Here is an 11,733-nt window from a genome sequence, read left to right as displayed (position 1 = left end):
AACTTTATTTGAAACCGGCAATCGGCCAGAGGGACAATTATTCTACCCCCAGATTTGGTCTCAGGTACATGCATGCCTTGGCAACAACTACTATTAGTCTATTATTAATTACTCTTGAGTATTGACACTGGAAAGTTCTTTCTTTTTTCTTCATCAAGGGGACGACACAGGAAAATTCTTCTTGGCACTCCAACTCCAAATGCTAATCCTTTGAAGTTCTTACCAACTTGCTGCCGGATCAGGACCGAGTTGACCAAGACTATGCACACGAACGCGCGCGTGCGCGTGGACAAAGGCAAGAGGCCATAGGGTTGGCGGCGGACAGCAAGAGCGAGAAGGCGTCAGAGTCCGATGACCAAAGCAGTCACGTCTAGCTCCGATCCACCCCGCGCCGAGATTAACGAACTAATCAATCGCTTAATTAATGTCGCTGCCTTGCCGTGTTTTTACACTGCTATCTTGTTTATTTATCTTCTTCTTCTTCTTCTTTTAACGAAGCAGCTAGCACAGGATCGTAGTAGTTTGCACTGGTCAGCTTTTGACATTTTCATCAGGTAATAGATAGATAGACCCACACGGCACGGCTGGCCTATATGTAGACAGACAAGGGAGCCTGCAGGCTGCAAATGCAGAAAAGGAGCAAAGGTGCTAGACCGTACAAGAGAAGATAGAAAAAGTGCTCGCTGATGGAGCTCAAGACTCTTGTTTTCAAGGAGCTGATGGTGAGAGGTGCAGATAAGGTATAGAGCTGCCATCATTTTTCTCATCCCTGCAACTTAGCGTTAATTTGCTTCTTTTTTCCCGGGTTTTCTGAAGTTCTAGCTATTTTCTTTGTCATTAGTAAGAGGAGAATCATCTTGTTTCATTCAATTTGGCCCCAAAGAGATCCTCACTAATTTGCTCAATTTACTGAAAATATATCTCATACATATGTGCCCAGATGAACTTGGCCGACGAACCGGCCGGGCAATTTCTCACGCTTAGCCTGGGGCCGACGAGGGCGATCGCCGCAAGTTGCCACGCCACGGGAGGGGACATCGTCGATGCAAAGCTGCGAGCACACGCCGGGGACGACGAGGCCGCCGCCACCGCCGGTTTGGCCCTTGGGCTGCGCTGCGACAGCGGCGAGCCACCAGTAGTCCGCGCCGTCGTCTCCGCCGGCACCAAGCGGCAGAGGGCGGCGAGCGACGACGACCGGCACGGCACCACCGCCGGGGGCAGCAAGCGGAAGGCGCTGGTGCTGCCGGCGCCGCCGCGGCAGGAGAGGCCGGCGGCGGGCCGCGTCTCCTTCCGGGCGCGGTGCAGTGCGGCGACGGTGAACGACGGGTGCCAGTGGCGGAAGTACGGGCAGAAGGTGGCCAAGGGCAACCCGTGCCCGCGCGCCTACTACCGCTGCACCGGCGCGCCCGACTGCCCCGTGAGGAAGAAGGTGCAGAGGTGCGCGCGGGACATGTCCGTGCTGGTCACCACCTACGACGGCGCCCACAACCACCCGCTCACGCCCTACGCCGCCGCGATGGCGTCCGCCATGCTCGCGTCCGCCGCCGCCTCGTCGTCGCCGTCGTCGTCTGCGGCAGCGGCAGCGGACGCGACGGGCACTGCCACGGCCGCTCGGGCGGCGCGCGGCACGCCGATGCTCGTACGGCCCGTGGCCGTGCTGCCGCCGCGACGCTATCCATCGAGCGGCGGCGCGCCGGCTGCGGCGGCGTCGAGCCAGAACGTCGGCCCGGTGGCCAGCATCATGCAGAAGGCGGTCGCCGACCCCAAGTTCCGCGCGGCGGTGATGGCCGCCGTCGCGAGCTACGTCGGCGAGCAGTGCGGTGGGAGAACCATCGACGACTTGTTGACCCTGGCACCTCCCTGCTAACTGATGCGATTGACAAATAAATAAATGAGGATGTAAAAAGTTGTGACATTGTAGGTTTATTATCCAATTCCATTTCTTTTCTTCTTCTTTTTTTGTGAAAACCCCATTCCATTTCATTTGTTCATTCATACACAATAATTTAACATATCAGTTCATTCTGATTGTAACACCATTTTAATTGGTTTATTTGTTCCACATGATGCAACAAAGATGTCTGGTTTAATTATTTTATTTCCCATGGGCATTACGTGGCATTAATACGAACATCCTGCTTCTTGCTGAATTTCGTTTCCGGCTCTTGGGCAGCGCAATATTTACTAGGGAAATATCTAGGTAGGAAAAGTCATAGTAGTACAAATCTCTCCACCACTCGACGTAACGCAAGAATCTGATGTCAAACGGGAAATTTGTAATGTTATGCAAGTGCTTTTAATTTTAGGTCACTTATAGCCTAGGGATTCAATTGGGGGCGGATATGAGCATAGTACGTATTCCTATATTTTTTCTCGTTACCCCCCTCTATTTTAATTATACGACACGAATAGCCTTGTATATATTGTATAAGAGCATTTCCAGCAGTGCTCCAATCCTCAATGCAACTATCATATTAGGAGAGTAGATAAAAAAATAATGCTCCAGCAGTCTCTCAAAACTTATCCATTTTTCCAATAATTATTGGGACAGCCCAATAATTCATCCCAACTCTCCCTAAATAAAGGGGAGACTTTTACCTGTATACCCTTATGTTAAGTACTCTTGATCTCCACACTCCTATTTTTTTCAATCGCACCTGTATGTCCTGCCGCTATCTTATTTTTACCATATACCTTTCCGTCCATGTGCCGTTAGAAGATAACGGAAGCAAAATCCTGACAGGTGGGACTCAACAATGAAAATGACACTATTGCCCCTGGGTACCTCTTTACTCATATTCCCAAGTAAAAAAGAAAAAAAAAATAGGCCTCCCCTCCCCCCTGTCGTCGCCGGCCGCGGCCTCCGGCTGGCCCCGCCCGCCTTAGCTCATACGCATGCCCCCGACCCCTTTAGCTCTCCCGGGTCACCACGCGCTTGCACATGCACCGCAGCTCGGTCCCCAGCGCTGCGCTCGTGGGTTCGCCACCGCCTCGTGCCGCTGACGACCGCGCCATGGCTCGCCGCAGGTGTTGAGATTAGTCCCACATTGGTTGTGGGGGAGAGTTGAACCAACTTAAATGTGGGGGGAGTCACTCAACTCTTGGGCTAGCTTTTGGGGTGTAGCAAGACTTTCTCCGGGTGTGCGCCCCGTTGGGCCGACTCTCTTGTTTTTGGGGCCGACAATTGGTATCAGAGCTGGATCCGCAATCTCTTGTGCCCGTGCACACTCGGTGGTATAGGCCCGAAGCCTAGTGGACCCGTGGGTGTGAGATCTGTGTGTGCTCGTGTGTCGAGCCGGTCAGTGGTGGACCTGCGGGTGTGAGGCCCTTGTGTCGGGCTAGTCATTGGTGGACTGTGTGGGTGTGGGACCCCGGTCAGTGCTGAGGGGGGCACCAATGTGTGACGGGGAAGATTGTTGGGATTAGTCCCATATTGGTTGTGGGGGAAGAGTTGAACCAACTTAGGGGGTGTTTAGAAACAGGGACTTCAAAAAAGTCCTAGGGACTTTTTAGTATTTAGAAGTATTAAATAAATATTAATTATAAAATTAACTGCAGAATCCTGGGGCTAAACTGCGAGACGAATCTAATGAGGTATCTTAATCTATGATTAGCGAATGGTTACTGTAGCATCACTGTAGCAAATTATGAATTAATTAGGCTCATTAGATTCGTCTCGCGAAAAATCACTCAGCTGTCAAAAAACATTTATAAACAGATTTTATTTAATACTATAAAATAGTAAGATTCCTTTTGATGTGATAGGGACTTCTGAAAAAAGTCCTGGAGCCAAACAAGGCCTTAAATGTGAGGGGAGTCACTCACCTCTTGGGCTAACTTTTGGGGTGTAGCAAGACTTCCTCCGAGTGTGCGCCCCGATGGGCCGACTCTCCTGATTTTTGGGCCGACAGGTACCCGAGTATCGCCGTCGCCTCCTGGTGCGTGCCCCGCTCCGCCGCTGCCCTGGCCGCCGCGATATCCTCGATCGCACCCGCGTGCGCGCCGCCGCAGCCTTGTCGGCCTCGGAGCAGCTCGGCGACGTCGAAGGGCCCAGGCACACCACACGTAGACGAGGAAGAGCAAGAGGGCCAGGAGCGCGGCGGTCATCACGCCCGCGACGACGGCCCCGTCCACGGCCACCGGCGGCCGCCGCCGCATGTCCTGGCGCTGCCCCTACCCCGGCCGAACGGCGGCGAGGGACCTTGCGGCCTGCTGGCCCTCCGCTCGCGGCGGCCCGAAGGGGGGTGGCGTTGCTAGCTCTACGCGCGCTGCGCGTGGCGGCCCAACGCCTCGCGGCGTCGAGCGGCGCAGGCGGGGGCGGCTCGCGGCGGCGCAACGGGAGGGGCAGCGAGCGACGGTCGGCTGTCGGAGCTCCGTTGGCGTGGATGGCGAGCTGCCGTGGGCGCGACCACCAGGCTGAGTGCGGGGCGAAGCTGAGCACTCGGGGTCGCTTCGCTTGGCCACCTCGCGGGCGGCCGCGGCGAGGCTGACGGAGTCGTGCGCGAGGTGCGCCACGAAGAGGAGGACCCACGCTAGGCCGTGCCTCCCGCTTCCACCTGGCCGGCTGCGCGTCCCCCTCCACCCGCAGCCCGGCTTGTCCCAGCCTCCGGCTCTTCTGCGACGAGAGCACCCCGTCCCGGCGCGCCCACGGGCCGGTGGCCTCCGGGTCACGCATCGTCGGCGCCGCTGCCGCGGCCATGCTCCTCCGGTGCCGCCCCCTGACCACATAAGGGCAAAATTGTCATTTCCTATCTCCATTAGGTACTGTTAGTGCTCATTCCGTCCAAAAAGGTATAGGGGTAAAGATAAGTTGGCGGTAGGACATACAGGTGCGACTGAAAAAAATAGGGGTATGGAGGTCAAGAGCACTTAACATAAGGATATACAGATAAAAGTCTCAATAAAGGAGGAGTTGTGACTCTACCAATGAAGTAGTTGGATTGGGAGAAGGTTACTGGAAGATTGCAAGAAAGTCCTCAAATAATTCTAAATTTTTTATTGGAACATCTCTTAATACTAATTATTGGAAAATGATTATTGGGGGACTACCGGAAATGCTCTTGCAGCAGTGAGTTGCTGTTGTCTTAGATGTCGGGCCCAAGCATGTGTCCCTCAACAATTTTTTTTTGTTTTATAATACGACCGATCACCCATTTCCCATGCCCAATAATCACAAAGTATAGCTTGCGAACAAGGTTCTACAAAAAAAAATGAAGATGAGTCAAACAATAAAAAAAGGTAAACCTTCAGCAGCCTCCTCTAAACAACCTGTGAGTCAAACAAGCATGGGTCATTATTTTTTAAAAAAAAACAAGCAAATGAGTTGCATTTCATAACTTCGTATTTGTTGGGCCAGCAGCCCACTCGTGGGATCGTAGGCCTCTTGACATGACAAGCCCGGCCCAATAGGAAAGGAACTGTACTCGGTAGCAGTTGTCGTCGGCACATTCCAATCCTGCGCACGTGGGCCCCACCTGGCGTACACGTGGTGCGGTCACCTCTCGCCATCTCGCGTCCGCCGCGACTCCCCGCCTCTCCTCTCTTGCCCTCCCATCCGGGCGCCCGCCCCCCCCCTGCCCCTGGATTGCTACCAAGAAACAAAGCTGCCGCCGCCCACCGTTTCCGAATTCCCGTCACCGTCCAAGAACCCGGAGCCACGGGTACAGGGGGTCGCAGATCCGCCAAAACCACACACACACCCCCGGTCCGCCCTCAGTCCCAGTTTCTTTTCCCTGGCCCGGGAGGCGGCGGCGGCGGTTCTTGAGGGCGCTACTTCTTCGTGGAGGTTCCTGCACCCAAAAGCCCAAGGTGATACAGACTTCACGCTCTGGTGTACTGTGGTTAACAATCCATCTCGTTGTCTGAGTTGCTGTCGGTTTATGTGATTCCTTGGGTACGAAAGTGGATGGAAAGTTTTCCTTGATTCCTTGCCTTGTGGGGGTTTGAATGATTTCGATAGATGATTTCAAGTTCAAGCCATGCCAGTAGGGTGTTTGTTGTAATGCCACCATGATGGAATGCCACCCGGTTCTTTTGAGGGGATGCCTAATCTAGACATAGTTCTTGCAAACAGAGTTAATTGCATTCGCTACTTGAGTATGCTGGCAAACCTTATTATCTTGATGATTCTCGTTCTGCATATGTAATAAGTTGGTGACAATGTCTTGATAAATTGTGTCTGTTTGACTAAGTTTCTTCTAGACATGGATCAGTCCAAGGAAAATGCAGAATTCCCGAGCTGTGATGCCTACTTTGAAGCTATCCAATCCAAAAAGAAGCTGCCACTATCTTTGCAAGAATCACTGACCGCTGCCTTTGCTCAGATTCCAGTCTCATCCTTCCCTGAGGTTCCTACTGGCCGAGGTACCCACTTCTGCCAAATGATCTACTCAATTGTTTTATATCTCATGTACCATCTTGTTTATTATACTGTCCGTAATCTGCAATGTTCTTCTGTGCAGTAATTGAAATTCCTGGTGACACCTCTGTTCTTGAGGCTGTGAGGATTCTCTCGGAACACAACATAAGGGCAGCTCCCGTGCTGAACCCGGAACCTGGGGCCCTAGCTGATTGGCAAGGGCGGTATCTTGGTGTTATTGATTACTCGGCAATCATCCTTTGGGTACTAGAAAATGCTGAGCTTGCTTCTATTGCTCTGTCCGCTGGATCGGCAACTGCTGCAGGGGTTGGAATGGGTGCTGTTGGTGCGGTGGGGGTCGCAGCATTGGGTGCAATTGGCCCAGCGGCAGTGGCTGGCTTGACTGCAGCTGCAGTAGGGGCTGCTGTTGCTGGTGGTTTAACTGCTGAAAAGGGTGTGGCAAAGGATGGTTTAGCTGCCGCAGATCACTTAGGAGAAGATTTCTACAAAATTTTGCTTGAGCAAGAACCTTTCAAATCAACAACAGTAAGACGTCCACTCTATCATGAATTGTGCGCACTTTTGCACTACATGGGCAATAGTAAATCAGTTTTGTCAAAATTAATCAATTTAAGAATCCATCCACATGAAGTTTAAGTGAATGTTTCACTGATTCGCTTTATTGAATTTTTGTTACCATAGAATTACAGCTATATACCCCATCACTTGGTTCTATGTCTTAATACATGTAACTTAACTCTGCGGTTTGTTGCTAAGGTTTACTTCAACCATCTGTTGGGGCCCTTTACTTAAGATGAACTTTGCATGATTATAATTTGCTTTAAGTGTAAGCCCTGCTAGCTTGTACTCATTCAATCATTCTCAATTTATTGCAGGTTCATTCAATTGTGGAGTCATACCGCTGGTCTCCTTTTGTCCCCATTACATTAGACAGTTCCATGCTTACTGTACTACTATTGCTCTCCAAGTACAGATTGAGAAACGTCCCAGTGATTGAGCCTGACAAACCTGTTATCAAGAACTTTATTACTCAGACTGGTGTTGTCAAAGGACTGCAACAGTGTAAAGGAAGGGATTGGTTTGACTACATTTCTGCACTTCCTCTTTCAGACTTGGGACTTCCTTTTATGTCAATTGATGAGGTTATTTTGTCTCCTTAAATTGCTGCTTCAGTTAAATTCCCCTCTTTTAATGCAAGAGCCTGTCCGTCCCCAAGGTCTATTGTATTCAGATTAGTTTACATCTGCAAGCTGCAAAGTACTACAATATTAAAATCCTTGTGTATTTGGTCTGCAACAGATTTTGGCAAATGCTGATATTGCAATTTTGTGCTTTATTCAGGTTATAACTGTGAAGAGTGATGATCTAATATTAGAAGCTTTCAAGTGCATGAAGGATAACAAAATTGGTGGTGTACCAGTAGTGGAAGGGCCCCAAAGGAAACTTGTTGGCAGTGTGAGCATTAGGGACATTCGCTTTCTGTTGCTTAGACCTGACTTATTTTCGAATTTCAGGTATAAGGCCATCTTATGTACTAGTGATCTTTGTTAGTACTTTGTATTCCTCATTTAATTTCCTTAATGATTTCTTGAATACAGGCAACTTACTGTCATTGAATTCATGAAGACTCTAGGCTCCACTCTTCCTGACTCAGGGAACGACTGCCTGGTGAAGCCGCCACCCACCTGCGCCCCTGACACTTCCCTTGGTAGCGTTATCGACAGCATTGCATCAAGAATAACCCATCGTATATATGTAGTGGATGGTGACCTTGAGGTTGTCGGTGTTGTGACCCTGCGCGATGTGATCTCGTGCTTCATCCACGAGCCACCTGGTTACTGCGACATCTATTTGGCTTCAGCAAATATTGGAGAAGCTGGAGGGAGGAGCCAGATCAGTGGAGAAAGTTGAGCTTTATGTAACGTGGACGTGGGAATAACAGGCTGAGTTGATGTGATCTCTTTAGTTGGAATAATGCTTTCAGATTGTGTTAATCTTGTAAATTCTGCTTAGATTAAAAAGCAAGGCTTATGTGTCCTCTCAAATTGAGTTTACTGTGTCGTTTATAGTAGTTTTTTTGGTAATCAAGTATATCTGTTCACAAACTGAAGGCGATCCACTCATTTGCCGACGTTAATTGCAGGCCCTGTATGCAGCCTGAAATTATATCCAAGTAACTACTCCGATCCTCGTCAGAGTTGAGGCGTGCATGCAGTCAATGCCCAGGCAACGAAGCGTTTTCTCACGCCTTGGAACCAACAGCATCATTGGCTATACAGGGTTGCATTGGAACCAACAGCACGGCCTCCCTCCCGATCAAATCATCATCTCTTCACGGCCTCCTTCTCCCAGCAGAAGGTTCGGTGTAGAGTTCTGACTTCAGAGCAATGGCGGCACATCCCTTTGACCTCAACCTTGAGCCTCCCGTTTTGGACCTGAACAACCCCGCCATACACTGGGATGGCATCTCAGATTGGGATGGCCCAGAGCACGAACTAGTAGAGCTCGGCATCATGGCGCGGGAGGATGGAGATGGAGGTAATCGTCACGGAGTACAAGAGCAAGGAGATGGAGTGGCTTCAGGAGGAGGAGATGAGAGGGCTGCCGGCCAGCAGGGTAAGAGGATTTCTTGGCCTGTCTGCATGCGCTTCTCTTCGTTTTCAGAAAGATCGAAATGATTGAGCATCACCCTTTGCTTCTTTAAATGAGCAAGATGTGGCTGTTGGACCTGTGGGACATGGAGGAGTAGGAGGTAACGCTGCTGCAGGTCAGGGAAAGTACTCCTATTGTCAGTTTCGATACTGTAATTTCAAATCAACGTCTCTTTGTTTTTTAGATGTTGTGGGCTTTCGGATTAGTCAATTGATGGTTCCATTGTTAAGTTCAGTTTAGCTCATTTTCCAGCAGTTGTACTCGGTACAGAAGTTGTAGCTCATGTTTCAGTTTAATTTCAGAGATGGGTTCATTTTCTGGATTAGGTTCAGTTTCAGGCTTTCGCAAGATTAGTGATTGGATCAGTTTCAGTAGTTGTAGCACGTCTCCTAGTTGCAGGCAGGTCATGTCTTGACCCTGCTGAAAGTTCACCACTCTTTAATTTGGATGTTTCCTTGACATGAAAATTCAAAAGTCATCTTCATGTTAATTGATGCAAAAAATCACAAAGTTCATAAATTTTTGCATGTTATTACTTAACCTAAAAATTTCAAAAAGTTGAGAAAGTTACCTGAAATTTACTTGCTGCCGATCGCTTCATTACTTGATACAGCATCTTTGATCCTATTGTCGGCGGTGGCATAGTAGACAGAGAGAGCATACATTATGTTACATTCTGTTTTATGTTTGACGGATGTGCTACAGTTGATAGTGACCCTGTGTCTTGCCATCTGGATTGGTCCTTTTAAGATTTTGAATTTGATTTGCTTTTTTTTTTGATGAACTGAATTTGATTTGCTTTGTTCAGGATCAAATGTGAAGAAAAGGAGATACTACTCGGATGACTTGAAGATCGCCATATATCAAGAGCTGTTGGCGAAGACACATCCTCCCGTGCTGCACCGTGGAGTTTCCAAGGCTGTTGCACTGAAATTTGGTGTGCCACTTAGACTTGTGCAGAGTGTGTGGCGCAATGGACAGGATTATGGTGGGATAGAAGGTGTGAGAAACAAGTACGTTAAAAATTGTGGTCGTAAGAAAGTAGAAATAGACATGGAAGCAATCAACGATGTGCCTTTGGGAGAGCGCAAAACCATCAAGGATCTTGCCAATGCGCTCGGTGTGAAGAAGAGCACACTTTAAGAAAGGTTATTTTCGTCGGCACACCAAGTAAAAAGGCGCATTTGAAGATGCAAGGTGACCTTCCCACTAGTAGCTTGCAGCGCCAGACCGTCATTACTCAACTTCCAACAAAAAATGTGAACTTGTGCTGTATTGGAATTTTTCAAAAGGATTTCCAAATTGGCGTTGTACCTTACGAATCCACTGACCAAATGAAAAATTGACAGACTGATCTCCATCCAAATCAAGCACAAATCCCATGCTACAGGTAGCCGTGGGCATGGGATTGAGATCCTCTGCAATAGCTGCAGAGGTTATTTCAGTCACTGACACGTGGGCCTGGCCCCACGTGTCAGTGACCGAGTCGGTTCCCCATTTAGGTACTAGTGTGCAGAGCTTCACTTTGCACTGTTCGCAAAGCTTGCTCGTACGAGAGAGCCATCATGGATCGCCTTCGCTCAAGGTGCAAATAATGGGAAGGTTCTACCAATCTATCCGGTGAGGCGAGGCAGATTGGGCAGAGGATCCAAACACCCAAAACCAATATAATCCAATAAACAGATCCCAGTAAACAGATGGATTAACAATTGCATAGGTCAAGGAATAGCTCACATTGCAATACTGAACTCCAGATGAAGTGATGGTGATGGAAAAGCTCAGCTGTTTAATACCTGTCATTGTCCAGAGGAAGCAGCATCTCCAGGCACATAAACTGCCATCGCCAAGCATGAGCAGGAAGTAAAGAAAATCATGAATGCAGACCTAAATCTGAGTAAAACTGGGAAAATAGAGCATCTAACAGCAAGGGCTTCCTCTGCTGGCCTGCCTCCGCGAGCACTATCACACCAATCACATCATATCTGAGTAAAATTGCAGAGGTACAGGATGAGCCGAAGGAGCAATCGCATAGATTGTTGGCAACTGCAACCATCTAATGTAAAAGAAAGGGGTTGGTCAACTGAATCATTTTGCATCAGCTAAAAGCTGATAAGCGTTGTTCTTTACAAGCCCATGAATCCATGATGCATCTTGAACGACATACAAGTCAGATGTAAAACGTGCACCTCGACTACTGTTACATGTCCAGAAACATAAAGAGTTCAGATCTTTAATCCGACGCATATGCAGAAACATGTTGATCCAGCAGTTTCTTTTTTTTTTTGGGAACAGCAGTTTCTGAATTCAGAAGAATATTAGAATGATAACCACAAAGATCATAGACATTAGCAGCCAGATGCAAGGCATGCTATCACCAGCTAGTAACACTAATCATAACATCAGCACTACTCCCTCCTTCCCCGTTTATAAGGCATACACGTATATCAAGATTCAAACCTTCTCATCTTTGACCAATAATTTGACTATTAAATTTTTGTTTTTATAATGCAAATTTCATATGATTGGATTCATAATCAAATATAGTTTACAATGATTATAAGCTTATAATCAAAAGTGATATAATATATGATAAATAAATGGTCAAAGTGTTGTTTAGAAGACCGTGTCATGTTCCACCATGCCTTATAAACGGGGAAAGAGGGAGTAGTAGCAAAGCAGAATTATTGACAGATTATACAGTC

The 11,733-nt window shown here is 48.5% G+C and overlaps 2 protein-coding genes across 3 annotated transcripts; both read left to right on the top strand.

The window, feature by feature from the left end:
• Positions 1–262: 262 nt before the first annotated feature.
• LOC120710647 (WRKY transcription factor 72B-like) lies at positions 263–2,074 on the top strand. The gene is made up of 2 exons (XM_039996264.1): positions 263–740; positions 941–2,074. Exons 1-2 carry the CDS (start codon positions 687–689, stop codon positions 1,865–1,867), a joined length of 981 nt encoding a protein of 326 aa, XP_039852198.1. The 5' UTR covers positions 263–686; the 3' UTR covers positions 1,868–2,074.
• A 3,494-nt stretch (positions 2,075–5,568) lies between these two features.
• On the top strand, positions 5,569–8,443 carry LOC120707221 (SNF1-related protein kinase regulatory subunit gamma-1-like). 2 transcript variants are annotated; one of them, XM_039992066.1, is made up of 6 exons: positions 5,569–5,808; positions 6,192–6,363; positions 6,462–6,904; positions 7,255–7,521; positions 7,721–7,893; positions 7,978–8,443. In XM_039992066.1, the coding sequence occupies exons 2-6, from the start codon at positions 6,204–6,206 to the stop codon at positions 8,288–8,290; spliced, it is 1,356 nt and encodes a 451-aa protein (XP_039848000.1). In that variant the 5' UTR covers positions 5,569–5,808; positions 6,192–6,203; the 3' UTR covers positions 8,291–8,443. The 2 variants fall into 2 exon arrangements, with proteins under 2 accessions (XP_039848000.1, XP_039847999.1); XM_039992065.1 differs by having other exon boundaries at positions 5,570–5,808; positions 6,202–6,363.
• Positions 8,444–11,733: the final 3,290 nt, after the last annotated feature.

The sequence above is a fragment of the Panicum virgatum genome, chromosome 5K, assembly GCF_016808335.1.
Source record: "Panicum virgatum strain AP13 chromosome 5K, P.virgatum_v5, whole genome shotgun sequence".
Lineage (NCBI taxonomy): Eukaryota > Viridiplantae > Streptophyta > Magnoliopsida > Poales > Poaceae > Panicum > Panicum virgatum.
The sequence above is the reverse complement of the archived record's forward strand: the minus strand, read 5'-3'. Positions and strand labels throughout refer to the sequence as shown.

Excerpts from the sequence above, each read along its gene's own strand:
- LOC120710647 (XM_039996264.1), top strand. The coding sequence starts at position 687 with ATGGAGCTCAAGACTCTTGTTTTCAAGGAGCTGATGGTGAGAGGTGCA. Across the intron at positions 741-940 it reads TGGTGAGAGGTGCAGATAAG|ATGAACTTGGCCGACGAACC; the intron begins GTATAGAGCTGC and ends ATATGTGCCCAG.
- LOC120707221 (XM_039992066.1), top strand. The coding sequence starts at position 6,204 with ATGGATCAGTCCAAGGAAAATGCAGAATTCCCGAGCTGTGATGCCTAC. Across the intron at positions 6,905-7,254 it reads AACCTTTCAAATCAACAACA|GTTCATTCAATTGTGGAGTC; the intron begins GTAAGACGTCCA and ends AATTTATTGCAG. Across the intron at positions 7,522-7,720 it reads CTTTTATGTCAATTGATGAG|GTTATAACTGTGAAGAGTGA; the intron begins GTTATTTTGTCT and ends TGCTTTATTCAG.